This window comes from Dermacentor silvarum, chromosome 4, assembly GCF_013339745.2.
Source record: "Dermacentor silvarum isolate Dsil-2018 chromosome 4, BIME_Dsil_1.4, whole genome shotgun sequence".
NCBI classification, from domain to species: Eukaryota; Metazoa; Arthropoda; class Arachnida; order Ixodida; family Ixodidae; genus Dermacentor; species Dermacentor silvarum.
Genome location: NC_051157.2, coordinates 7006917 through 7034403, shown reverse-complemented (window position 1 = coordinate 7034403; position 27487 = coordinate 7006917). Strand labels below are relative to the sequence as shown.

Sequence of the window (27487 nt, the reverse complement as noted above, 5' to 3'; positions counted from 1 at the left end):
AAAGTGTTTAACTGACTCGAAAACAGCAAGTGTCCCAAGATGCTTCTGAAAGCTTTTAAACCATACTAAAACTAATTAAAATTGCATAATATTCAAAACAAGTGATATCTGATGAAATTTCTCATGTTCTGAAATAAAAAAAAAAGTGCAGTTTCGGCTTCCAATGCGAGCAGGACGGGTGGGAAAATATTCATTACTTTTCAAGGGCTTAACATAGAAACTTCATTCCTCTTGCAAGATATTCTAGAATAACCAGAGAGCTTGGAATAGTAAATGGCACAAAACCAATATTTTTTCCGAAAATGCGTTTTTGAAGGTGGTGACATACCTTAACCCTAACGCTGCAAATAAAAATATTATGCTAAGTTGCAAGAAAAAAGGGAGTGGGAGGAACGCATCAGGAGGATGGATAATAAGGTGGTACAAACATACAGGCTCCTCCCAATTTTATATGATACATGTTCTATCACTGATCATGAAGGTTGGTGCCGAATTTCCAATCATGCTCCGATTTAAGACGGAGCTTTATCTCGGGGGCTCCTATCTAAATATACATGGTAATTGGAAAATCATTATTCTATGCAATCCCTGCATCTATTTCGATGAGGTTTGTTGCAGGTTTAAAAAAAGAAGTTTAGTGACTGTAGGAAGATTATTTATTTAATCCAACAAATATTTTAACGAGAATTGCCCGATTGCTGAAAATTGAAAAACAAAAAACTCAAGTATCAGCTTTACAACTCTGCAACAAAGAATGATATCACAATTCTGTGAACTGCTTGCATCTAAAGTGGACAAAATTGGTGTATTATAAACCACTCTAAAATATGCCACTAATATGCTAGTATGGTTTTTGCAAAACCTTTGTGAATATTGTAACAATGGCATGTAAGCTGCATGGCAGCGGTTAGAGCAACTGCACACTGTAAATACTGTATCCAGACTGCTTTTAAGTGCTGTGTGAATATGAACTAAAGGCACCCTAGCTTTATGCGAAAATTTGCACCAACTTAGAGCATTCCCACCAATGTGCAAGCTCGAAAATGATGCAAAAGCTTAAGCTAAAAATACTCGAGTAAAAAATGATGCAGAGAGGCCAAGGGTGGCAAGTCTGACACAATAGAAATACGGCACCACCCTTTCCACAAGCTGTGATTGCAGGTATTTAGGAAGGCAAGATATGTACAGAAATCAGGTTAAGAAACACAAGACAAAACATCTAATTAGAATGCAATGCCTTCTACCAAATTTCTCAAGTTCTACTGTGCTTGAACATACGTTGAGGATACCCAACATGCAGGATCAGCTGTTGGAGGCGCATGCGGCTGCTCCTTGAGCACTCTTCAAAAATGCAACAAAGAGAGATAACAGATGCTTGGCCCAGAGTGTACACTCACCCATTCCTTTGGATCCACACCCTCAAACATATCCTGTGGGAGGGCGTCATGTTGGTTGGTTATCTTGGACTTCATGGAATTTATAATCTGTGCCAATAACATCCACAGTTAAGTACTGCATAATAATGAAATCGGGCAATGCCCATCATAACTGTTCACACAATCACTGCGAAACACGCGCTGCACATGGCTTGATCCAATGTCAAACATTTATAAACTCCAAGCCTGAAATAGAATGGCCCATGTTAGAGCCAAGCCTAGCACATGCAGGAAACCACACTTGGAAAGAAACTGCGCTCTTTCCAAGCAATTCTTTTTGAAGATCAAAGCAATAAGGCCTTAGATTCTTAGCTGTTTCGGCACGGCAACATTCTAAGCCACACTGTATGCGCAAAATAAGAACAGCACTTGCAGTTTCAGCTCTAACAATAAAACGCCAAAAAGGCCCTCCCAGGCAGGATTTTAATTTTCAGCTTTACCACTCTGATTTATTTGTATCATCAGCCTGTTAAAGTCCCCTGCAGGACAAAAACCTCTCCTGAGGTCCACGATTATGCTCATCAACTTCCTAATCCATGCTACTCTTCTTAAATCTTTTACACATCATTTCCTTTCTCACAACCAGTGGTGCAACAGCCAAAATAGAATTTGGAGCAGGAAAACCTTGCTTGTGGAGCAGGAAAATGCAAATTTGGAGCAGGCTACGGAATAAAAAGACCGCCGTTTTGGAGCACTAAATATCAAATTTGAAGCAGTTTAGCAGTTTCACAAAGAACGCTTACTCATAAAACGCCATAAAATTTACCCTGCATTATAAACGCACCCCCAACTTTGCAGTGGATTTCTGGGAAGAAAAGTGCATTCATGGTAATGAATTAATTATGTATGGTAATATAAGCTAATTACTACGACAGGGGTAATTGGAGATCACAGGCAGAGGCCTTCGTCCTGCAGTGTACATAAATAAAGGCTGATGATGATAGAGGCTGATGATAGATTATGATATGGTAATTCACATTAGCAGCGTAAAAAAAAGAAAATTAAATTATGGGGTTTTACGTGCCAAAACCACAATCTGATCATGAGGCACGCCGTAGTGGGGGACTCCGGTAATTTGGACCAGCTGGGGTTCTTTAACGTGCACCTAAATCGCAGTACACGGGTGTTTTCGCATTTCGCCCCCATCGAAATGCGGCCGCCGTGGCCGGGATTCGATCCCGCGACCTCGTGCTCAGCAGCCCAACACCATTGCCACTGAGCAACCACGGCGAGTCATTAGCAGCGTAGGTGAGGGCCCGGGCGCGATCGGAGATCGTTGTTCGGAGCGCGCATTCAGTTTCGCTGTGCGCGGTTGACCTAGGCCACGCCCGGCGAAATTGAACGCGCGCTATAACAACGACCTCGATCGCGCCCCAGCAGTGCACTGCACGCAACTTTTTCCGCCAAACATGTGGAAAGTACACATGCATTATTTCTTCACCAGTGGTGCCCTTTCGTTTTTTTTGTTTTTTTTCTGACGATGTGTCGCGACATTCCGGTGGTAGTTGAAACATGCAGCGACTGACAATCTTTTGGCGTTTTGGCGATGTACAGTGAAAATCGGCACAGCTTCATTACAATGCGGTGCCTGTTGCCGCGTGGAACCGAACCCTTGCTAGTTTTGTGCATTGCGTCGCCTACAAAGCTCACGCCGTCAGTGCCGGGGCGCTTGCTGTACTGTACAAGCAAGTTTCCTGTAGAGTATTCGTACCCGCTCCGCTCGCAACTGCGTGCACGGATACGGCGAGGATCTTGTTGAGTCAACGCGGCAATGGCAAACTGCTTTCATTACTGCAAGCAACGCGCACTCCATGTCTCCGTGAGATTTTACTGCATATACAACATGGCGCACTGCAACCAGCAGCAAAAATATTCTTCGGCGCCCACCACAAAACACGCCAACGTCTCGTCTGGGCATGTGTTTGGATCTCATCTGCGCTACTGGATCGAACTGGATTGGATGGCGATGTCCCAGCTGCAGGTTGCCAACACGGCCTTTGTTTCCCGCTAAAACTAGCTTAACCGAGAAATTTCACGGCTGGTCGGGCATTTTGGTGCAGCGTGGCGTAATTTCAAGCTATATCACGGTTTTGGCTCAGCTGTTGCACCCCTGCATAACCCAATCCCTAATGCACACAACACAGGTGCAAAGAACTGGGACAACAGCAGTGGCATGTGCAAGGCAGCTTACTGCATCAAGTTACACACACACATAGGATATCGCGTCAACATAAAAGTGTTCAGCAGTCCCCAGATGAGTCCCGCCATCACAACTTCTGTACCCTGCTGTAATAAAAGCTTCTGTAGACGACGCTTTGGCTGTCTGTCATATCATGTCATGGCTCAAAGAAGCAGGAGAATGTTGCTGCTCTTGTGAGCCCACCGTGATTGACGGTTTTTTGCACTGACAGAGTACACAAAAAGAACCACACATCCAAACACTACACGTAGCAGTGGCGAAATGGTTGAGCATCTGCCGAATGTGTGGAAGATACTAGATTTAAATCCCAGTACTGCCGGGAACCCACTGGTTTTCTTAATGGGTAGAGATGTACACCAGCCCAGTGCTCCGCTACCCATAAGTAGGGGTGTGCAAATACTGAATAATACATTTTGAATCGATGAATCGAATATCAAATCGTATCAAGAAAAAAAAGAAAGAAGGAAGAAAAGCTCCTGAATATTGAATCAAATACAGTATAGACCACTTATAACGTAACCGTTTATAGTGCAGAACTGGCGACAAAGCGGCCTTTTCAGACTCCTGTTTAACCTCTCACAGAACTGCATGTATACGCATACCGCTTACAGTGCAGCCGCATGCGACGAAACACCGGTTATAATCCGGCTTCCGCGGGAAAATCTCGCGGACAAGGGCAGCAGCGAGCACGCTTCTCAACAAGGTGCGTGCTCCTGGCCGGCGTATGCATTATTCAGTGCAAACAAACTCTCGTTAATTCGGACTTATTTGGCCGCACATGGGTTGATTCGGACTACTTTCGGAGCTCGGTGAGCGAGGATCGCCGCAAATGTGCGACGCAAAAGAGCAAGAACAGCGCTAGCGTCCAACCGAAAAAAAAGCGGCGGAGTCCGCATCGCCACAGCCAGCAGTTGAAATCGTACGTGAATGACAGCAACGCCGGAACACTCCGAGCCTATTTGTGTCTTTAAAGCCTGTATTCTTGCGTTTACCGCCGTGCATAACACCGCGTTGGCTGCGAGCTTTCGTAACTGTGTAGTCGTCATCCACGATCGCGTCGATAGTGGCTGCGGTTATCTCCACAGCAGTTGCGGCGAACAGTAGTTTCGTTTTTACTCGGTGCGCGCGTCGGCCGCATGCCTAAAAAACTGCGTAGTCGCCATCGATGATCGCATAGATAGCGACCGTGGTTTCGACTGCAGTTAATTGTTGCAGCGAATGGTAGTTAATTCGTCCGGACTCGGTGCATGCGTCGGGCACGTGCCTTCAGCACAGCAAAGTCGCCGTTCATAATCGCGTCGATAGTGGTCACTGTTTTTTCCATAGCGGTTGCGGCAAACAGTTGTTTCGTTTTGACTCGGTGCAAAGCTATCGAGCTTGAAGAGCACCGGCTACATCGCGATTATGTTCTTGCCAGCTCACTGGCGAAAACGTAATCGCGATGTGCACGCAATAGTACAAAGCGTGTCTATATACTTGGTCTACATGTTTCGCATACGTGCAGGGCTTGAAATTTGTTGTTTTGGGTTTTGGTTATAGTGCGGTACCGCTTATAGTGCAGATATTCGTGACTCCGGCGACTTACGTTATAAGCGGTCTACACTGTATCACACAAAATGAACGTAAACTTTATGCTTACAAATTTTGTGCACAAAAGATGGCGCTGCACATGCTCAGGAGGCTACTTGGATTACGTAACCAGAACCTAGCTAGCTTTCAGTAACCAAGGTACATAAGAATCTAGATGTGTAGTACTCTATGCTCTTGGCCTTGCAGTTTTTTTGTTTTTTATTTCAGAAAGCAGGAGTGTTTTTCCATCTTTATGGCAGGCGGTTTCTGTGGGTTATCGTCAGCTCGTCAAGGCATGTGTGACAGACAAAACCAGGGAACGTGCATCACGTCACTTGGCACCACTCCATGCACTAATCAGCGCCGCACAGGTCAACAGAAGTCAGCGCCAACTGTAACGGGCTGTCAAATCGGGAGGCCCATGGCATGTTCAGCGACGTTAATATGTTCCTATGGGTAGCTCATTAGTTATCAGTCACAAAATCACGTATATAGCTTACATTTACAGCTGCTAACGGTGTTTCTGTCGATGGGTGACCAGCCCGCAACTACTGTGAGCACGTGTGCCAAGTTCGTCTGTGTGCTCACACGTGGGCAGAAAGGTCCGAACTGCGAATCTGCGTGCATGAACACGGGACTCGTGTATCTGATACTATCAGAGTGCCTTGTGGTGGCTAATCAGCCCGATCTTCACACATGCTCCCGTGCTTTCCACCCCCGCTGGTTTTCTTTGTTCCCTTTGTTCGTGTAGCATTAATCGTATCGATTGGTCTGGTCAACCTGGTCAAACCTTGTACCGATAGAGATTGTGTGCCATGGGAACGCTGCATGCATCTAGGCACTGACCACTGCCAGATCATTCACCAATTATACGAATATTTAAAAAAAATTTTTTTAATTATATATAAATTTTAAGAGTCCTGCTAATCCCATGCTGGCAATTTCCCATCAGCCTTTCGCAAGCGTAGCGCACCCACATTCATCGAGCACTTGGTCGGGAGTATTCTCGTACTTAATTTACCAGTAGGTACCCGGTGGCAGCTCTTGTCTGCCTCCCACAGCAGCGGCGGATGCTCAACCATTTTGCCACCTTTGTTTTGCTGTGGTCAGACAAGGGGTGCCCAGAGGTATATATATATACAAAATATCTCTCTAGGGCTTCCTTTTAAAATCAGAACTCATACAAACAACCAAGCACCGGGCCGGGTGACATCTCTATCCATTAGTAAAACCAGTAAGTTGCCAGCAATATGGGTATTCGAACCCAGTACCTCTCGCATACAAGGCAGATGCTCAACCATTTTGCCACCGCAGTGTCCTTTATATTGCTTTGCACTGAAGAGAATAGTCGATAACACACTGGCTTAAACTTGTAAGCTGCACCAAAAATATGAATTTCTCATCATGTCACACAAAGCAAAATTACACAGTGTATAAGCTAAGAATATATTAATATGATTGAAGTTTTCAATTCAAATCAAATGGTGCCTGGTCAAATTATTCAGGTGTTGACTAACTAACAGTTCAATTGCAAACCATCTGTGCTGTTGAATGGCGGGCCACAGTAGCACAGCCTGAAATACACATGCTCATGTCAAATTTCAGAAGTTGCAGTGCTACACTGGGGTTTACATGAATCGCACTGCGCACAGCAAACTTTGCAAGCTTTTGAAAATTCCATTCAAATTCAGTTTTCACACACAGATCATTTGCGGCTTCCTTCAGGGGCAGACGTGGGCTTTCGGGTTGGTGCTTGCTGCTACGTTTGGTGCAAGAATATGGCTGGGAGTAAACACTGCTTATGTGCAATTACGAGCAATATAGACACATCATTTCTTCAGAAGCTGTCGCTAAGCCTAGGTAGCACGAGGACCTTACTGCACTGACACGACGACTTTGCTGCAGCCGAATTCTGAATACTGCAAATGCTATGAGAATAGCTATATGGGCTTGTTGATAGGTCATCTTCCAATCTGTTGTAGCGCAGGCAGAATGACACAGACATAGAAGGCATACACAAACAACACTGAACTGAACTTCAAGAACACCTGTTTGGCACTCCAAAACCAATTCAAACGTCAAAGCATATTTATATTACAAAAGATGCATATTTATTTGCTCCTTTTTAAAGAGAGGTCAATAATATCATAACGGACAGGCTTTTTTGCATTACATTAAAAAAATGCGGTGTATGCCACAAAACCTGGCAGCAAGTAACCCTAGGTATCGCACCAGCCGCATCGTTGAAATTGCAGCCATGTGAAATGGGCCCTCTAAAAATCGCATTGTGATGCGTGTGACTGCACCACTTTTTGCCGCTACAGAGGTAGCACGTGAAACAGCCTAAAGACGTTCCTTGAAAAGCAGCACAAATTCAGTGCATTTGTGGCACAGCCTGCTAAAACGTCAGCTTCCCAATGGGCAATGAAAATCCGGTGGACATTCGAATTATATCCGGACGTCCATGTCCAGAGCCAATTATCCCCAGGATTACCCGTGGACGTTGTGTTTCGGTAATATTGAACGTCCGTTTTTTACAATCTCGAAAGTCCTAAGGACATCTGCACTGGATTTTATGCGGACGTCATGCTTCACACGACAGAGGGACATCCATGGGACATCATCTATTTGATTATTTCTCAACAGTTTCTGCACTGTGTATGGTGCAAACGACATCTCCAATGGACATCGCATAAAGTCTCGATCGTGAATTCACAGAATTTTTCTTGGCAAAATTGCACGCTTCCACAAGAAAAACAAAATAACAATGCCCACAGTACGAACCTCGAATTGGCAACCTCTGTACGTCGCTGCAGAAGTTTCAATAACTGTGTTCCTGTGGATGTCCGATGGATGTACTGAAAAGACCTAAGTGCATGGTTTTGCACGTCCCTGTAACGTCCGAATGTACGGTTCTGGCAGCCATTGGATGTTCAACGGACTGCCAATTTTCTTGTGCATAAGCGTCCTATGGACGTCTGTAACAAATCCGGTGGATTTCTGTGGATCTCCGACTGACATCTATATGTCCAAAATTGGCGGACCAGTGGATGTACACCGCACTTTCATTGCTCATTGGGTTGCTGTCTTCGAGGAACCCTTGTGATGGGGGTTTGATTTCGCACAGCATCAGATAAATTTAAGGCTCTTCTTCCAACACTGTAGAGCGGCGCACACCTACTGGCACATACCCAGTAACCCAAGTTGGCATCATTGAAGACCAGAACAGACTGAGTGGCACTACCCAGCACTCCGAATTGGCGTCAGAAATTCATTGATTCATTTCATTCATTGAAACCTGATTAATTCAGATTTCACGGGTCCAGAAAAAAAAATGTACGAATTAAACGAATGTCAAATTATTGAGGTTATCAAGAAAACAAACAAATGCTTACTACATCAACACAGTTATATTTAGTGAATTAATGAGCAAATCCTGTTTCTATTTTGCACAAAAGCAGTGCGGAAACAGCAATTCTCGTCATCTTGTGACTGATTAGCGCTAGCAGCAGCGAAGGCCTCGTGACTGTCTTCGCAGCGCAGCCGCGGCGTGTGTCTTCATGCGAGACACTCTTTTCATTGCAACGCGCACACCTGAATTTTTTCGCCAGTGAGCTGGTCCATAGGTGGAAAGTTTCAATTTTTCCGGGGGGGGGGGGGGGCTGGGCCCTGACCAGCTTTCCGAACCCTACCCATATATGCATATATATATATATATATATATATATATATATATGTATTACCTTTCATAAAAATTACACTAGAAACTTCGTGTAACCTCGAAAGATTGTCCACTGAAGTGACAAGCTTATATATCCGATGACGCGATGAGCAGGACCTCAGAGTAAGAGACAATTCAGTATTACAGCCCGAGTCCCCGGGTACCACCAAGACAGTGGCATTTCTCGGATGAGCCATGCGACAAGCGGATTCAGTTAAACACGTTAGGGAGTTATATTTGTTTTGTGCGCATTACATCGCACAAATACACATTAATGAAAAAAGCCATGTAACGCTTTGTAAATATTTTAATACAAAAGATACAATCAAGAAATCTTTTGCTGACGAAAGGTCAGTTATTGAGAAGATAAGACATAACATATATAAAAATTAAACGATATATAACAATTTCTGAACATAACTTATGGCTAGAATTATTAGCAAAAGTATAATGTAATTCCATAACGCAATAGCTTTATTACTTGTCAAACCATGCCTTATGCCACAGGTTTCGTTTATTTTCTGGAGGCAGAATAAGGGATTATAGAGTAAAAATCACCAGGTGCCCAAATAAATAAACATATTAACAAATAAATAAATAAGACATGCGATATCTCAAAAGCGCAAAAGGACTCGAGAGCAAATATATGAACAACGTGGATTGTGTTATTGAGAGGCAAATGCAGCATATGACGAAAAAAAATTAATAAGGAAAATGCACATATAGACTAGGGAGCTTTACAAATACAGTTAAACCTGCTTATAATGAACCTCCATATAATGAATTCCTGGATATAACGAAATTTTTCTATTCCCCGCCGTTACTCCATAGAAGCACATGTATTTGATACCTCTACATAACAAAGTGGCAGCGGGAGACCCCCTCGAAATAACGAATTTTCCCCGCCGCCAACCTAGACATTTCGCCCCAAATTTTGTCATTTTTGCACGAGCAGCAACCGGAAGCACCTTCTCCACTGCGATGGAATGCGAAGCGGCGGCGGCGCGCTTGGTGCGCTCGAATTCACGGCGACTGCGAGGCAAGTGCGAGCGTGCACAATGCGGGCCTGCATCCCCCGACCCGGCGATCTTGCCGCCGCGGTGGTGACCTTTCCCCCTCCCTTCATTCAAACCTCATCCCGCTGCTTGCTGCAGCTGGCCTAGCCCGCCAAGCTGGCACTCCTTTTCCTGTTGATGTTGCGAAAGGAAAAAAAAACTTTTTTTTTTTTCAACGTGCTGGCAGAGCCAATTTTTGGTTACTGCGCAAGTCTCTGCACTTCACTTCATTAACCTGACACTAGGTGACACTATACGACGCCATCGTCAGCAGCAACATGGCAACAAAGAACGTCAAACGCAAAGTGAGAGAGGCTGAGACAAGGTTATGGGTGGCAGCAATGGAAAAGAAACCTGCTACGACTAACTACCTCAAAGGAAAAAGGGAAATCAGGAAAAACACAACTTATGATAACTCAAAGGGAAGCTCCTTACTTTTCGAAGCGAGATCAGGATGCCTTAGAACGCGCAGTTATAAAGCGAAGTACACCAAGGACGGCGCCGCATGTGCTTGCTGTGGTAAAGCTAGAGAAATGGTGGAACATGTTTTATTGGAATGTGAAGAAATCTACCCAGCTGCAAGTCTAGGCTCCTCTGACCTCCTTGAAGCCCTTGGGTTCAGAGATAGCATGGGCAAAGTCAACATGTCAGCTGTAGAGATTAGTAAGAGGCGGTTGGAGGTTTGGTGGCAGAAATGTAGGGAGACCACAAACAACGGAGACGTACAGAAACAGAGTTCCCAGTAATGGATCAAAAAGGTTGATGCCTGGAATTTTTTGTATTTATGTGTTTCTCAAAAATGAAGGTAGGGCATTAGGCAAAATAATAACAAGAGCTTGGTGGCGCAACCCACCGCCCAGTTTCAAAGGGCACGCTCATAGCATCCATCCATCCATCCGAGTCACTCACTCTTCGTTTCCGACGCCTCGCGCTTGTACGAAACGACACACGTCCACGCGTCCGGTTCCTAGTGTCCTGGTGTGACATTCCAAGGATGAGTGCTTTGACGAAGAAACGCAAGATATTGACCTTGGCCGGTATTTTGTAGCGATGCCTTTCCGGTAATGATGCCTTTTCGCGCTTATCGCGCTTTGTCAGTGGTCACAGCGACGGTCCGCTCGCGTTATCATCGGGATCAGCCGGCCGTGAGCGGTGGATGATAAGAATAAGTCATAAGTCATCGCTACAAAATCGCAGCCCTTCTCTGCAGTTCGCGTTGAAGATGAGCCCGCGCGGGCGCACACTTTTTCCACATCGCAGACCGCTTTCAAGATACGGCGGCCGCCGAAGTAAACGCCTCCCTTTCTCGCCTCCCCCGCCGTGCCTAGCGCGCGCGTGAGATTGAGTCGGCTGACCCCCGCAAGCTTTCGCTCGCACACACAGCGTACGGCGCACGGCGATGATGTTGCCGTGTTTGGACTTTACACGGAACCTCAAAGTGGCGTCCACGGTGACGGCACAAATGCGCTTCGCAATAAAATGTGCTGCGCGGTTACTACTCCGACGGCAACAGCGAATTCGCACCCCCTACCGGCAGCTTCTCCGCGTTACGGGGAACTTATCGCGAAGGCCATGCTTTTGTGCGCGGCAATCAGCAACAGCTGTACAAGCAGGAAATCCGTCATGGTGGCCATGTTGTAAGTTCACTATCGCTGGCGACTGTTGTCCGGGCGTCGCAACTCATGAATCGAACGTTTGCGCACATGAGATTTTGCCGATTTTGTGCCTGTGCGTGTAGAACAAGAAAAATAGTGCACACTAACCGTTTGGTGGGCAATGAGCGACTACGGCTTAAGCGGTAAGCCAATACATGGGGTTCAATGGGGGCTGGGTGGGGGAATCTTCGCAACTACGTTTAAACCGCAATTACGCATTAAGCGGGTACGTATTAACGAGGTTTGACTGTACTATCCTTACTTCGTATAGCTGTCTGCTCATTAGCTGTCACAATCAATGCTTCGCCTTTGGGCGAAACTGTGACTTTTTTGTTCATCACAAATTTAGTGTATTGGGAGTAAATCTTGAGCGATAGTACATACGGTAAATGTTTCTTTTTAGATTTTTCTTCCCGAACCTGCATATAACGAAATCCTCTTTATAACAAAAGTTTTTCGGGAATTTGACAATTTCGTTATATCCAGGTTTAACTGTAGCGCAACCACGTATTTTTTCTTACCCAAATGGCCTCACTCTGCTTGCGCTGTTATGTACCCCATTTACGTTCTTTTGTATATAACTTTTTGCGTTGTTTTCTAAGCCAGATGGTTTGCTTTGACTTGTAAGTTGGTGCCTTTCTCTCTCCTATTAAAGACATCGGTTCGTTGTCTGATGCGATGATTTCGCCATCATTGAAAAAGTGTTCGTTCGGGCACTTGATCTGGAAATGAAGTAGTCGGCAATCTTATTCAAATCGATTTTGCGGGAGAGTTCTTTGTTGGCGTGCAAAATTGCCAGATTGTTCAAATGGGCTTGTCCAGTCGTCGACCGCAAGTACATTTTCAATCGCTGAAGGCGAGAAAAGGACCTCTCGGATGTGGTCGACGAGACCGGCAAAAGGTTTCGCAGGTGTTCGCACTTGCTCCCCAGAAACATTTGCACGACGTTTTCGAATGTGTGAATGATGAAGAAGAAGAAGATGTTTATTTTCCAGATTATTATGCACAAGTAACGAACACTTGTCTGACCTGTAACCGAAGGCTAGTTGAAGGTTTGGTTGGTTGGTAACAACTTTATTGTTAGTTGAAGGTGCGATAAAAAATATAAAGTAAATCCTAGCACAGCAGGAATGCCGACCTTTGCTAGCTTAAAATTTCTATCAGCATATCTCCGTGAAAAATCAGGCGTCCTGGTTCAAGGTTGTCACAGTGGAACGCTATCACCGTAGAACTTCCCTATGGCAAGCTGCTCAATCTGGGACTTATGCTGCCACATATCAGGTGGATACCTGTTGTTTAACGAAGACAGCACTGTGTCAAGTACTTCATAGAGCCTCTGGCGGTATATGTCCCTCGTTGATGGAAACATGCGAGGTGAGGAACCTTCTTGATAGCGGCGTGGAGTCTTCCTTTGCCTAGCAGCTAGAACACACGGGTCCTCAACTCCTACTTTTCCTGCCTCTGCCATACATATGTGGGTCACGCGCTTCATTTTGGAGGTAATCTGCGCCGAGTTCAAGCTTGCATGGTCATCCAAGATGGCTGGTCCCTTCGCGTGTGCTGTCTTCCCGTGCGCCTAGTGTTATGTTTTCGCTGGTGCTTATACGCTGGAAAATACGCTTCCTTTTCAGCGTCAGACGGGTTCTGGCGAAGTACCGATAAGCGAGGTGCCCACTGTTGGTTTTGTCGTTGGTGCTCATGCTGTGTTTGTAGCCAGTGCACCATGCAACGTCCGCAGCCACGGTAGAAGCGAGCTCAACGCCTGTTTTTTATTTCTCCTTTTATTGCGACAGCAATTGTACCGACACTCCAGGCAAATTTTTGCTCTCGTCGTCGCTGTGATATTCCGTATAAAGTCCAAAAGTCATATGAGTGAGTGACCCATACACTGTAGGTGCGAGAAAAAGTGCGTAACACTGAGCCGAAAAGGATGGCGGCTTGATCGACATTATCTTCCCATGCGGTCAATATTTGGGTTAGTTGGAGGTCACGTGATCAAATGCGCGCATGGGGAGGAGAGCACGCGTCTTCTCATCTAGCCCTGCCGCAGCTGCAAATGACTGTGCTCAGTTGACGCTGACGTGGCCAGCTTGCCGTATATAATTGTTGGTAATCATTGGGGGGTATATAATTGTTGGTAATCATTATTTACCCAGCTTCTCTCTTAGAGAAGCTGGGTAAACATTTCCATCCATTGCAGATCTCGAGGAGAAAAAAATGCTTTTCTGTGCATGCGACACACGCACACAAATTGATATTGTTTCATATATTGCTAGTTTTCCCAGATGTCATTCCGTATATCTAGAAACAGAAGTGATGGACACATTGGCGGCATGCAGTTATTATAATCACATGTCATGCTGCGCTTCAAACAAGCTATACTAGCCGCGTTTCCGGAGTAAATAACGTCCGCTGATGAATCGCCAATTGACCTTGAAGCCACGAACTTCAGCAGAAACCGCACTTTGCCGTCGAGCTGCCTTGCAAGGCAGACGCCACATCGGCGCCGTACGTGGCGCTGTGGCTTAATCGGGATGCATGCGCTAGTGCTGTTTCGTCTCCTGTTCGCAATCAAACAGGTTGGTTGCAACTAAGGCTCGCTCTATCATCACGTTGCACGTTTTAATTCCTTGGTGGTGCAATTGTCGGCGATAGACGCTGTCAAATCCGAGACTGTTTGGCGCAGTTAGGCGCAATTTTCGTCGATTTAATCAGGATGGCGCAGTAAATCCCATTTGGCGCACTTTGGCGCAGTTGGCGCAGGAGTGGAATCACTGCATACAGCAACATATTCATTCTCTAGACATAGGCGATCCATATCATTAGAAATAATTGTTAGTTGGCTACCTCTTTCTCTTTAAAAGTATAATAAATTTTGTCCTGCGTACACATTGAAATATAAGGTGTCTGTGCATGGGTGTTCACACTGGAAATTAAAATAACACCTTGAAGTGAAAAACTACGGATCAGGTAGCCGCCGTTGGTACTTCTAATACGCTGGTAATAAAGCGAAAGTATGAATAAAAGCCGTGGACGTCCGCGTCAACAATGATGCAATTAGCTTTTAGCCACTCAAAAGAAACCATAAATTATTTGGGTAACAGGACTCTGGTAATGACATTCTAGGGGCGATGGGGGGGGGGGGGGGGGGGGGGCGTGTCTAGCATGCGGGCAAACATATTCGCTCACTATTTTGTCGCGGTGAGTCGGACTTCCTCAATTTGTTGCGCGCCCATCAGCGAAGTAATTCGCCTAGCGTGCAATAGGGTATGAAAGGAGCAATAAATGCCCTTTTGATTGTTTGCACTACTGTGTTGTCGTTCCTTTGTCCCAAGAGCCATTCATGGTCAACCCAGTGACCATGAATGTGTTAGCAAGAATGCTGACACATTAAAACTAAGCATTTACGTACAGTGCAAGACAGGCATAGGACAGTAGCCCAAGAAGCTTTGCTTGTTTGGGGAGGGAAGGATGAGTAAGCACAGCTGGCATGGAATTCAGAATATGCATGAAAATTCACTGTGGTGACATGGCTCTGGGGACCAGTGCACTGCCAGTTCAGCAAGATCATCGGGAAGGCCCATCTGGTGCGACATTGCTTAGAGGGAAATTCATTACTTTAGGAGCATTTTTCCATATTTGGCAAAGTGAGCTTTCCCAGTATTTTTCTTTCCATGATTGCATGACATCTGCAGTGAGTGAAGTTGGGCATCACTGAGCCTGTTTTAACAGCCTGCACTTGCCTGTTCCTCTTTCTCCCTGTTGCTCTCGATGACTGAGCTGGAAAGGGTGATGTCTCCTTCAAAGTCCAGGCTGACATCCTGTGGAAGCCTCGGAACATGAGGAGCAGGGGGCCGCACTTCAGGAGCCTCGGACACTGCCACAAAAAGACAAGAGGCATTCAAGCCATGTCTTTCTCTACCAGCCGTACCAACTGAATGTTGCCAAGAATTAAAAAATAACGGAGGGCTTCATGTGAACGGCACTCGCTGCATGCCAATGCTGATGGGCATTGTTGATGCTAGTCACGAGTATTGTGTTTTTCATTCTACACAAAAATTATTTAGGTTAGTTATATGACTTAATTTGCTTAAATGATAAGTTGTGAATGCAAAAGCTTGTGGAGGACATTAACAAATGACCAATAACAATGCTTCTACACATTAATCTTCACTCCTACTCTTACACTTTCTTGGCTAAGGTCTTCAATCATTTGTTGCAAGTCTTATCCAGTGTTGCTGAACAGGACAACTTCCAGTTGTACTGTTCAGCAACACTGGATACTGGACACCAACTACAGTTGGTGTCCTTCCAAGCGTCTGTAAGTCCCGTAGTTGCTGAGCACTGGGATGGGAGCACGCTTGCATAGGGTTCGTACAGGTTTCCAAGAAAAAAATTTAAGGACTTTTCAAGGACCTTTCAAAAAATTTAAATATTTAATACGGTAGTTCACACACATTACATTTTATTGGACAGAACAAAGGAAAGTTATTTGACTTAGTGCACATACAGTTTCATTCGACTAGATGAAATTCTGAAGCTCAGGGCAGGTCTTTCAGTTTCTTTTCAATTTGCGTCTTAATGCTGCCGAGTTCTTCAGCCTTCGCTTTTGCGGTCTTTCTCAAGCTGTTTGATTTCACCACGTGCGAGATATCACCGGTTCTCTCAGCCTTTTTTTTCTGCATATCCATCTGCAAAGGCCGTTAAATCGGCAACGACTGCCTCAAGCTTCTTTTTCTTCGTCTGCAACCCTTCAACTTCTTCCATGATTGTGTGCCTTTTTGTCTGCTTTGAGTTTTCCTGGTACTGTTTCTTTTCCGATTCCAAGTGTGCACCGTAGTGCTGCCTCACTGCGGACACAGCCATTCTGGGTTCTTTTGTTATAGGAACATTCAAAATGCCACCTGCCCTGTCGTCTGCGTCACATATGATACGCTGTGAAATGTATGATGAACCTTTCAGATTCTCTTCGGAGATCTGGCGGTTGACGCTGAACCCCCGTTCGGCAGTTGCTTGCCCATGGCTCAAAACAAGCAACAGCCTGACTGCTTTCCACAGCTCTTTGTAGGAGGGATTGAAGCTCAGGAGGTCATGAAAAAACTCATCCAGCCTGCTACGGCTCCTCTCAAATTTTCGCGCAGTGAGGGTCCGATGTATCCGGCGCAACCCTAAGTTTGTAATCGTCGTTGCTGAGCCAGGCCCTTTGAAATTTACATTTCCCAGGCATTATTCTGAACAATGCGCACCACAACTGAAACGGGGGAAAAAGAAAACAAAGCGTCGACGACACCGGAGCGTGCACGCAGATAAACAAAGCACAATGTGGCCGACAGACAGCACTCGAGCTATGAGCATGTACACTCGGCCACAAAATATTGCGGGGGGCGCGAGCGCGTGGCGAAGCGCTCCTCCTCTCCTTCTAGCGGCGCACCCCTGGTGTCGAGACCGACGCTTGCGCGCATGCGCGTCCTTCCGTGACTGCAAGCGTGCATGTTTCTGCGCTTGTTCCTTGTGCGCCGGCAATATCCGAGTGTAGCCGCGAGGTGCACCTTTTGCGATTGGCTCTGTGGTGACTTCGACAGCCCGCACCGCTGCGGCCGCTTTTTGTCGGAACACGAGCGAAGATATACCTCGCCCGGTCGCAAACGCCAGAAGTCATTTTTTTTTCTACGCTGCGCCTTTACGTGGCCAATCCTCTTTTTTTTTTTTTTTAAGAACGGGACGTTCTCCCGCAGAACAGCGTGGCAGAGTAATGAACCTAGTATACGGGCTGGCAAAGACTGCGCTGGCTTCTCGCCCATATGTATGCCTTTAGATGACATGCGACAAAAAAAAAAAAAAAAATGGTGATCCCTGTCGTGTTTCGACAAAAAGCGGCTGCAGCGACGTGAGCTGTCGAAGTCGCCACAGCGCACCTCGCGGCTACACTCGGATATCGCCTGCGCGCAAGGAACAAGCGCGGAAACATGCACGCTTGCAGTCACGGAGGGACGCGCATGCGCGCAAGCGTCGGTCTCGACACCAGGGGTGCGCCGCTAGAAGGAGAGGAGGAGCACTTCGCCACGCGCTCGCGCCCCCCGCAATATTTTGTGGCCGAGTGTACCTGTTTTTAGTGGGTTGCCAATAAATCCAGCCCAAGGCGAACGCCTCAAAAAAGTGAAATACTACCAAATTCAACTGTTAAGATTCATGTAACTGCTTTTTCGTTACAAATAAGCATGATGGCACAATTTGTATTTTTCCCGAGGAGGTCGAGACGTGGTCGAGACCACGTCGAGACACTCTAGCCTCATTGTGGCCAGCAACTTATGGCTTTTGGCCAACCCCGAAGTCGAAGCAAGCCAGAGGGAAAAAAAAAATTAAAAATTGCGCGACGGATGCGCACTCGCTTCTTCCTTAAGCAGGAAGTTTGACTTCATGGTCCCGGCGTTGCGTAAAGCAATGAAGTTTGCTGGGACCACCCTCAACAGCCATATAATAAAAGTCGCACTGTCGGACCCCGTGAAAACCCCAAGAATTCAAGGGTTTTCAAGGACGCAAAAGAAATCCCAGGACTTTCAAGGCCTTGAAAACGGAACTTTCAATTTCAAGGGTTTTCAAGGACTCAAGGACCTGTGCTGTTGCACCTATTTTACCAGTGGGTACTCAGCGGCAGCACTTGTCTGCCTCCCACAGCAGCAGCGGATGCTCGATTATTTCACCAAAGCTGAGGTGGGATAGCACGTGCCCAGAGGCTTTCGCAAATCACTATAGGGCCCGCTTTCGAGATGAGTACCCATATAAGCAACCGCGCACCGGGTCAAGGTACATCTCTACCCATTAGAAAAAAAAAAACGGTATGTTTTCGGCAGCACCGGGATTCGAACCCAGGATCTCCTGCATACGACTCAGATGCTCAACCATTTCACTACTGTTGTGACTTGTCCAGTCTGTCTCGCCTTCCTTTGGTCCCTTCCTTTGGTCTTTTGGTACTGCACTTCTCCGTAGTCAAACATTACCCCGCCAATCTTTCATTTCATTTATTTCACCTTAAGGGCCTGAAGGCATCACATAAGGAAGGACTCGTTGAAGGGCTAAAACCAACTGTTTCAACAACAACAACAAAACAAACAAAATACAGAAAAGATCCAGCAAACATGACAACAAGATATACAGTAACCAAAAAAAAAAAATCGTGCTCATTCCTATACCAAGTTTCCTTCTCACTGATTTTATGCTGCCCCTCAATTTTTCTGACGTTTTAATTTTGGATATCACTTATTTCAGACATTTCAGACCAATATAACAATTTCAGACAATTCTATCTGACCTTCTGAGTTGGACACTTTCATGCTTTGTCATTTTTTTGTTACATTGGAGAGCTTGCCTAAGCACATGCATGCAATTTTTGAGCGACAGCGACAGGTTTTGCCATTGCGGAGGGCGATCCATCGCTGTCACTTGTCCTGTTGCCGGTTTTTGGCCAGCCAGAAAATTTCGCTTATCGCCCTGAGGTCCGTGTGGTTGCATGATTGAGCATGATTGTGCTACAACCAGTCTGCCCACTTCGATCTAAATTTGCTCTCGCAACTTTCTATCTGCCGTCACAGCAAAAAATAAATAGCTAAATCAGCCATTGCTTTGTCTCATCTCAAGCTGAAGACAAAGTATCGCCGTTGTTTCGTTGTTATTATTGAGACCAGTTGTTTGTTTTGATGCTGTTAGCCCTGAGACGCCACCGAGAGCTGCAAAAGTGTTTTGAGTTTTCCTCAACAGATGGCGCCATGGCATTTCATGCTGGCGGCATGGAACTGGTTCTCGATAGCGATGACAGCATATTGAACGTAGCACTAATACACCTTTGGTAAAGTATTGGTCTCGTGGTACGTTTGCAATTTCTTTACGGGCACATGATTGTATTTATTCGGACAGCAATGTAAATTTGTGGCTACATTTTTCCAAGATGTCGCGTCCATGTGGTTGCTCTGCGACGCGACAGGCAGGCCCTGTCGTGTCGTTTGCTGCTGTCACTTGAATATCGCATGCATGTGGTCGCCGCTTTACCTCCAACTTCAATTTCAGCCTCTGTAAGTTCAGTTGCAATCTCATACTTTGTCTCTCATGTTATCTCTATCGCACATGACAAACATGCAAATCCAGTTTTGGCAACTTAGCAGCTCAGGCCTGACATGCCCTTGGCTTGAGCATGGTCAGCAACAACTAGGCCATCCTCACTGTAGATATAACAGTGTTCTTTCGCTGCTTTCAGTTTCAAGGAGATACTGGCAACGTATCAAAGCAAAACGATGGCTATTATTGCTCATCTCAGAAGCTGAATTAGCACCCAGTCGTGTAGGCAGAGTTCAAAACATCAAATGGCATACTGTAAGAAATCCGAAATTTCAGTTATCCTTATTTAATTATGTGGAGCTAATGGTGGCTCCACTAAGCTGTCCGAAATATCAGTGTCTGAATAATTGTTTGGCGACTACAGTGGCTCCATCAGCCAAGCAAGTTAATAAATATGCTGAATTTTTGTAGATGTACAGCCAACTGGGCCATTACACTAACCATAATACAGTGAGAAAGGTTTGTTATATCCAAAGTCCATTCTATCCAAAGTTAGGTTCGCAGCATGTCGTGGATAAAAAAAAAAAAAAAACTTCACATGTACTGCTGTCTAGTGTGAGTATTGAAACCTGGTCACAATCGTTAAATAATTTTAAAAAATTTTTAAATAAAAAATAATTATTTTTAAAATTAAAAAAATTTTAAAAATTAAAATTTTTAAAAATAATTTTAAAAATTTGTGGCATGGCACACTGCCCACCGTTTTCCGGGTGCTGGTTGCCGACAAATAACAGTTTCCACAAATTCCCTGCATAATGGTAGGATTTTCCAGTGAGGGGTAAAATGGGTATTGTACTTCTGCTGTTGCAGCCAGCCCCCCCTCTGTGTCGGCTGGCGGCAATTCGTTTTTCACAGAAAACTATGGGTGTGCGAATACCGAATAGTATAGTTCGAGTGGAATAAAGAAAAAAAAGCCAAATATAGAATGTCAGAAAATGTTTCACTAAATATAATGCTTAGAAATTTTTGGCAAGAAAATACAGTGCTGGACATGCTTGGGAATCTCCTAGCATTGAATAACAAGAATGCTGAAAGCTATCATTAACTTAGCTACATAGAAATCAAGATATACAGTCTGGTGAACTCTTATTGGAACACCAAATTAGTCGGCCAGCATTGATCACAGCTCATTTCTAGTATATGAAGGTCGGGAAAATAATTTTTTTTTATCAGTATAATTTCTGTTGTAATAGAATGAAGTTTTGTTTTTCCACTCTAAAACTAATGAATTAGTGTCGTTGTGTTATAATGAATGCCAATGAGGTTCTCAGTTTAATGACAGACCTGTGTTTTTGCAGCAATCTTTAATTTATTGCACAGAAAGTTTTTCCATCCAGTTAAAATACAGAAAGGCTAAAGCAACTTTACGGCAGTTGGGTTATCGTAAGGCCAATCCGCGCGACAAACGAAAGGACTGCGCAACACCTGATTCGATAACCGCTACACGCATTGTCGGCGCTGACGGTAAAGAGCAGGCGTCATCCGCTCCATTTCATTGTCAGGTTCAGCACGATTTGCCACCTGTCAAATAATTTGAAATTTGGAGGGTCATGGCAAGTTCACACTACGCTCGCTACCCCCCACCCCTTCCTCCTCGTTCAACCGCTGCCTTTCGCTTTAATTTGCATTGCGATTTGTCGGCTTTCCAAGTGTCGGGCGGCTGTTGCAAATAGATTTACGCCGATTCGGCACCAAACCATAACTTTAGTCACCAACGTCCGATGAAGCAGCGCCGATTAGGCCTAATGACCGAGGCAGCGTGGCAGTGATGAAAATTTGCCGCTTGTAGATGTGGTAATGGGCCGCAAGCCGTTGCGGAATGCTTGCCACTAATATGTTTGTATGGATGGCTTATCAGTGAGCAATGGCTGTTGAGCAATGTGAAGTTCGTCGCCACGTATCCAGCACGATCTGCGTGCCTATCGGCGGATTATCGGCCCGATCTTGGCACATGCTTTCACACTTTACGAAATACGCGCTACTATATTTGCCGTTCCATCTGCCGCGTCACGTTATCATTTCGATTGGTCTTGTCGACCCGGACGAACCTTGTACCGACAGAGGTGGCCCCGGCCGACGCGGCACAGTTCTGCGAATTGCGGCATTCGAGCGCTATGTGTGCGATTTCTGGTGCATGTTTTGGCGGCCGGCCGTGGCTGCACATGGCTGTAAGCGTGGTCACGTAATCTCGAGTTTTGGTGACCCGTTGGAGCGAGAGGCAGGCGAAGCATACTCTCCCTGCTGCTCGCGTTTTTCTTGATAGCGTCGTCCCAGCGTGTACAACGCTATCAGCCACGGGGGCAAAGTGCACGCGAAAGCATGCTTGGCTTCACTTAATTCGTACCGCCAATGTGAAGATATCGTCAACGTGGCATGATTTGTCGCCGACTCCCAAATTCATCAAAATTAATTGTTTTCTCATTCAAACTTGCTTTTTTCGATTGCCTGATAATTCAGAAAATTATGCGGCCCCTTTCTGTGCAAGAAAAATCGATCGGCAACTCTACTTATTTGCATAAAAGGCTGAATTTCAATACAACGAAATTTCGATGTAACGAAGCAAATTGCCGATTTTACCGACTTCGTTACATAAAGGTTTACCTGCATTCGAGTATTCGCACACCCCTACAGAAAACAATGATATATAGAAGAGCCATGCTAATTTTACCTCTCGTGACAAGCTATGACCAATGTCAAACCTCTCGCATGAGTGAGAGCTGCGATGCATGGTTAGTTCAACTCGGAGCTCACATCCAGCAGCTGCGGTGCATTACATGCGAGATGGCGATACTTTCATGTTTTACAGCGTGGACCACCGCCAAAATAGCCACCGCCCATCTTCCTTTCTGTGCGAATTGATGCGAGGAGATATATCGTGTTCTCAAGGTGATGCCATTTGGGATCAAGAGGGGTTGGTTTCGAAGCGCCGCACACTAAGTCTATTATCACATTTTCTGCAAGTAGCGGGAAATAGTTGCGTGCAGTGCACTGCCACATGCACGCATCAACACAGCAAAGTTCGTTTGCCAAACATTTTGTCTCTTGTAGCTGATGGCCCATTAAAGCTTGGTCTGTTAAAAGTGCAATTTGTCAAATTAATAATATAGGCAGACCAAACTAAGTGAGACTATTTGACTGTTATATCTGAAAGTATGTTGTGTATGCGCGGATCCCATGCGTACTGTACATCACATGTGTAGGAGTGTTTTGAAAGATAGGCAACACTCATTGTTACGGAGAATTTTATGTGGCCACCTTCCACAAAAGTTGCCATTACATTGAAGAAGCAATCAGTTGTGTAACTTCAATTATGAATTCAATACCATGACTCCACAGCAATTTCTAGGCTGTATATCTAGCCGAGCACATTAAACGAAATGAGAACCCTGATTAGCAGGACGCACAGCATTCCATGTCCGGAGGCTGAAGGCTGACAAATTTCGGTGCCCGTGTCACTCCCGAGAACCACTCCTTGCTTGTCAGGGCTGGTTCCCAGGTCACACGAGTGTCTGGGAACAGGTCATCCTGGAACAGCTCAGACTGAAAAAGAAAAAGCACACATTAATGGCCTCGTCACGCGGAGAAATTCAGGGTCACTTTGAGCAAGTGCACTTTGCCATTAGCGTGATTCGCCAAAAGTTAATGTGGAATGCACTCGCTGGTGTCTTCGATCAACTCACTGCAATGCACTACACACTTGTTCACTGCAAGTCTGTTGCCTCGACAGAAGTGCTTAAAAAACAAAAAAATACTCAATGCAGAGTCGGCGCCTTTTGTTGATGTCCAGTGTCCCCCATACCATCTGCAATGAAAACTGTCACTTTTACTCTGCTCACCTTAGTTGTGATGCCCTCTTATCTTGGCTTGTGATAATTGATCATGTTGCTTTGGATACAATGACTTACTTTACTTCAACTAAGATCCATGCCAAATACAGCTTGACTATACAGTGGAACCTCGTTAAACTGTACCTGCTTAAGCAGGAGTTTCTTATTAAACGCAGTTGAGACGAATCCCCGACTCGGCTACCCTTTAATTTAATGCATTTGGTACCCGCTTAAGCCATAGCGGTACATCGTGTACCTGTTGGTTAATGAGTACTACAGTAAAAGCTCGATATGATACGATCACGGCTAATACGAATTTCCGGATGATACAAATTTTTCTGTGGTCCCGGCCGAGCCCCATTACTTTGCAACGTGCTAGAGAACGGTTGTTATGAATCGATTTTCAGCCTGCGTCGGTTGATACGAATAAACGCCGCCCCACCGACGGCCGCGAAAGAGAACAGCGCGCAGTCACGCGCTTTCTCTCCTTCTCTTTTGGTGCGGAGGCACGGCGCCGGACAGCGCGGACTCCGCGACTGGGCGCGAAGAGTTTGAAGCGGTGGCGCTTCAAGAAATAAATGCTTTTTACGTACATGTGCCTGAGTGAGTTCACCTCTGACTCTTTAATTTAGCTACAGTCGAATCTCGTTAATTCGAACACGCTTATTTCGAACATATTGCGCACCGACAATGTTCTTAGCAGCGCGCCAAATAACGCAGCGGCGCCTCCGACCGGCATTGCTCCGACACCGCCGTAGAGCAAAAGCTCAGGAGAGACCCCTCAGTGCCGCGCGCGAAGGAACGGGGGAAAAAAAAAAAGAACCAGCGGCGGAAATTTCCCCCTCTCTCAAATTGCAAGGTCGCCGTTTCTGCATCGCGCCGGAACAAGCGTGTACGTGCCGACTAGAGTGTTCTAGACAACTGTATTCTAGCACACAATAGTGCCGACGTCTCAGCCACGCGGATAAAATGGCAGTGAACCCTTCTCCTCCATTTTCTAGTCACATGTTGACCTTGCACGCTCACGCTGCGGCAGCAGCGCAGAGGGAAGCAGCGGCGGAGGCACAGTCGGGCCAACGAAACTGCCACGCCCGCAAACGCTCGCTTCCCGATAACGGCAGAAAACGAAACTTCAGGGGGCGGCTAAAATAAGCTGGCGCCAGCACGGCGGCGGGCGCGCACGGAGATGTGCGCACGGAGTCGAAGGTGAGAGAGCTACGAGGGAGTTGAGAGGGAGGGCGAGGGGAGCCACCGAAGCGGCGGAGTTGACGCGGCCAAATCCGCTTCCCTGCCGCCCTCCTCCCTCACCTTCGACGGTCTCCGCGCGCACCCGTGTGCCGGCACCGCCCGCTCGCTCCCTGAAGCTTCGTTTTCTGTCATTATCGGGAAGCGACCGTTAGCCGGCGTGGGCAGTTTCGTGGCCCGCGCTTGCTATGCGCTTGCGCGCCGCGATATTTCACGACTCGCACTGTTCGTGCATCGTGCTGTGGTGCACGAATACTTCAAAAATACGTCCTTTTAATTCGAACAAATTTTCGGGCCCCTTCGAGTTCGAATTATCGAGATTCGACAGTATTTTTAATTGTGTTTCGATGATACGAATTTCGGCTAATACGAATATTTTTCGTGACCCCTTGAGATTCGTATCATCGAGCTTTTACTGTATTCACTTGTCAAATGCCCATCATACTCCTCCGTTGCAGTCTCGCGCTCCTTCGGCCAACCGATTCTGCATGGAGTAGGCCAAGCGCGAGCTACGCATTGCATGTGTACGCACGGATCTCCGTGGCCATTGTGGAGCCTAGCCTCCGAGCCACGCTGCGCACAATCTCGAACTAGTAATCTTGGAGGCCACGGTGGAGCGACCTAGCGAGATCCCGTTGTCTGCGAGTGCTCTCGCGAGATCCTGCTCAACGCCGTTGCCAGCGAGAGGAGTCAGAGCAGCTGTGGACGTGCGCACATTTGCGCAGTTTTGTTCGCCAGCTGTATAGTGCGTGTGCTGAACTTCGCGACAGTGATTTGAGGACGTGGTGTGATCGTGACAGAACTGCCTGAACTTCGCCACAGTGATCTGCAGATGAGGTGTGATTGTGACAGGACCTCACAATGTCGAACAGGCAAGTGAAGCATCACGTGATGAGCATCAAATAAAAACTGGAGATAATCAATTGCCATCCAACGTGGAGTAAGAAAGTCCGTGTTGGCATGGAAGAAAGGCCTGCCACTGAGTACTGTTTGTGGCATTTGGACAGCGCGAGAGAAGGTGCTGAATGGTGCACCATCCAACCTCAAGCGTTGCTGTTTAAGGGGCTCAAGTTACCCAGACGTCGAGGAGGCTTTGGTGCGTTCGCTGAAAATTGCGAAGGCAAAAAACTTGCCTGTGACGGTACCCCTTCTCACCGAAAAGGCGCTGTGCTTCACCGCATAGATGGGTCATGACAGTTTTGTTTGAAGCAGTGGCTGGCTCGCTGGATTCAAGATGCGGTACAACTTAACCACAAAGGTTGTTTCTGGCAAAGGTGCAGCGGCAGACAAAATCGGCGTGAAGGACTAGGCCAGTGGCAAGCTGCAACATATCTTGTGAGAGTATTCCCCAGAAGACATATTTAAATTGGACGATTCGGCACTTTTTTTAATTAAGATGTTGCTGAACCGACTTCTTTTAAAGGGGAAACACGCACAGGCGGAAAACAATCAAAGGACAGACTATCAGTCGCATTTGCAGCCAACATGGCAGGGACGAACAAGCTTCCACTCCTTGTTATTGGCAAGGCTGAGAAGCCGAGATGCTTCAAGGGTGGTCGATTTCCATCAGGCGTATTCTATCGAAACAACACCAAAGCCTGGATGACCTCGAAGCTATTTGAGGAGTAAGTGCGCCTACTGGACCATCGCTTTACCGCTAGCGGAAGAAAAATTGTTTTGGTGATTGATAACGCACCGGCTCACGTGGAACTGGAGAACCTTTCTGCTGTGAAGCTGGAGTTCCTGGTAGCGCATTACCGCAATTTCACAGCCCTTTGACCAAGGAATCATTTGGTCTGTCAAACACTCGTACCGGAAAAACATGCTGCTCAGAATGCTTCTTGCAAAAGAAAGTGAGAAGACTTACAACATGGACATGCTGGGCGCGATCCATTTGCTGGCGTATTCCTGGTAGCAAGTAAAAGCTAAAACTGTGAAGAACTGTTTCGCATGTGCACAGTTCGTTGTGCCCGCCCAAAAAATCAACCCAAGCGACGTCGATGCAGATGAAGAAACCGCCGACGACAGCGACTGCGAGGCGCTGCTTGCAGAAGTTTTGGAGTTCAACATGGCGGCGAAAGAGTGCCGTTTTCAGCGTTTTGCGATGCCGACAATGACGTCGAAACTTGTGAAGATTTGTCCAACAATGACATTGTTAACTCTCTTAGTACCAAGTTATGCAGCGCAAGCGACGGTGAGGACGACGACAACGCTAAGCTGGAAGATGTGCCATGTCAATCAGTTGGAGAAGCAGTGCGAGCACTGGATGTGATGCGGCTGTTCGCTGAAAAGAGAGGGTGGTTAATGGACGCATTGGCCTTCCACTTGGTCGGCTTCAAAACTGCAGTTGTTGCTGCGAGGCCACCAAAGCGGCAAACGAAAGTGACGGATTTTTTGCGGCCTATTTCCACAAAATGAAGTTTCTTGGTGTTCTTTCGAAACGCGTTTCATTCCACAGGCAGGTAAGTGCATATTTCTTACTTTAGGGTAAGCCGTAGTGCCGCTTAACACGTACTTTCTTCCTGTCCCCGTCAGGTACAGTTTAACGAGATTCCACTGTAATGTATAACCAAACCGTCATATTAGGAATGTAAGTTTACAGGGCTCAGGTTTCTCAAAAGATCCCAACCAACTCTCAGAGGGCATAGTATAGACAGAAAACATGAGGAC

The 27487-nt window shown here is 46.2% G+C and overlaps 1 protein-coding gene across 3 annotated transcripts in view; it reads right to left on the bottom strand.

Annotated features, from left to right (window-relative positions):
* The window catches only part of LOC119449375 (coronin-7-like), a 124772-nt gene that overhangs the window by 1646 nt on the left and 95639 nt on the right, over window positions 1–27487 (bottom strand). For all 3 annotated transcript variants that reach the window (XM_037712543.2, XM_049666742.1, XM_037712544.2), the window contains exons 22-24: window positions 23150–23285; window positions 15380–15513; window positions 1398–1484 (exon numbers count right to left, since the gene is read on the bottom strand). In XM_037712543.2, coding sequence (XP_037568471.1) covers window positions 1398–1484; window positions 15380–15513; window positions 23150–23285 — 357 coding nt within the window. The remainder of the gene's footprint in view (window positions 1–1397; window positions 1485–15379; window positions 15514–23149; window positions 23286–27487) is intronic.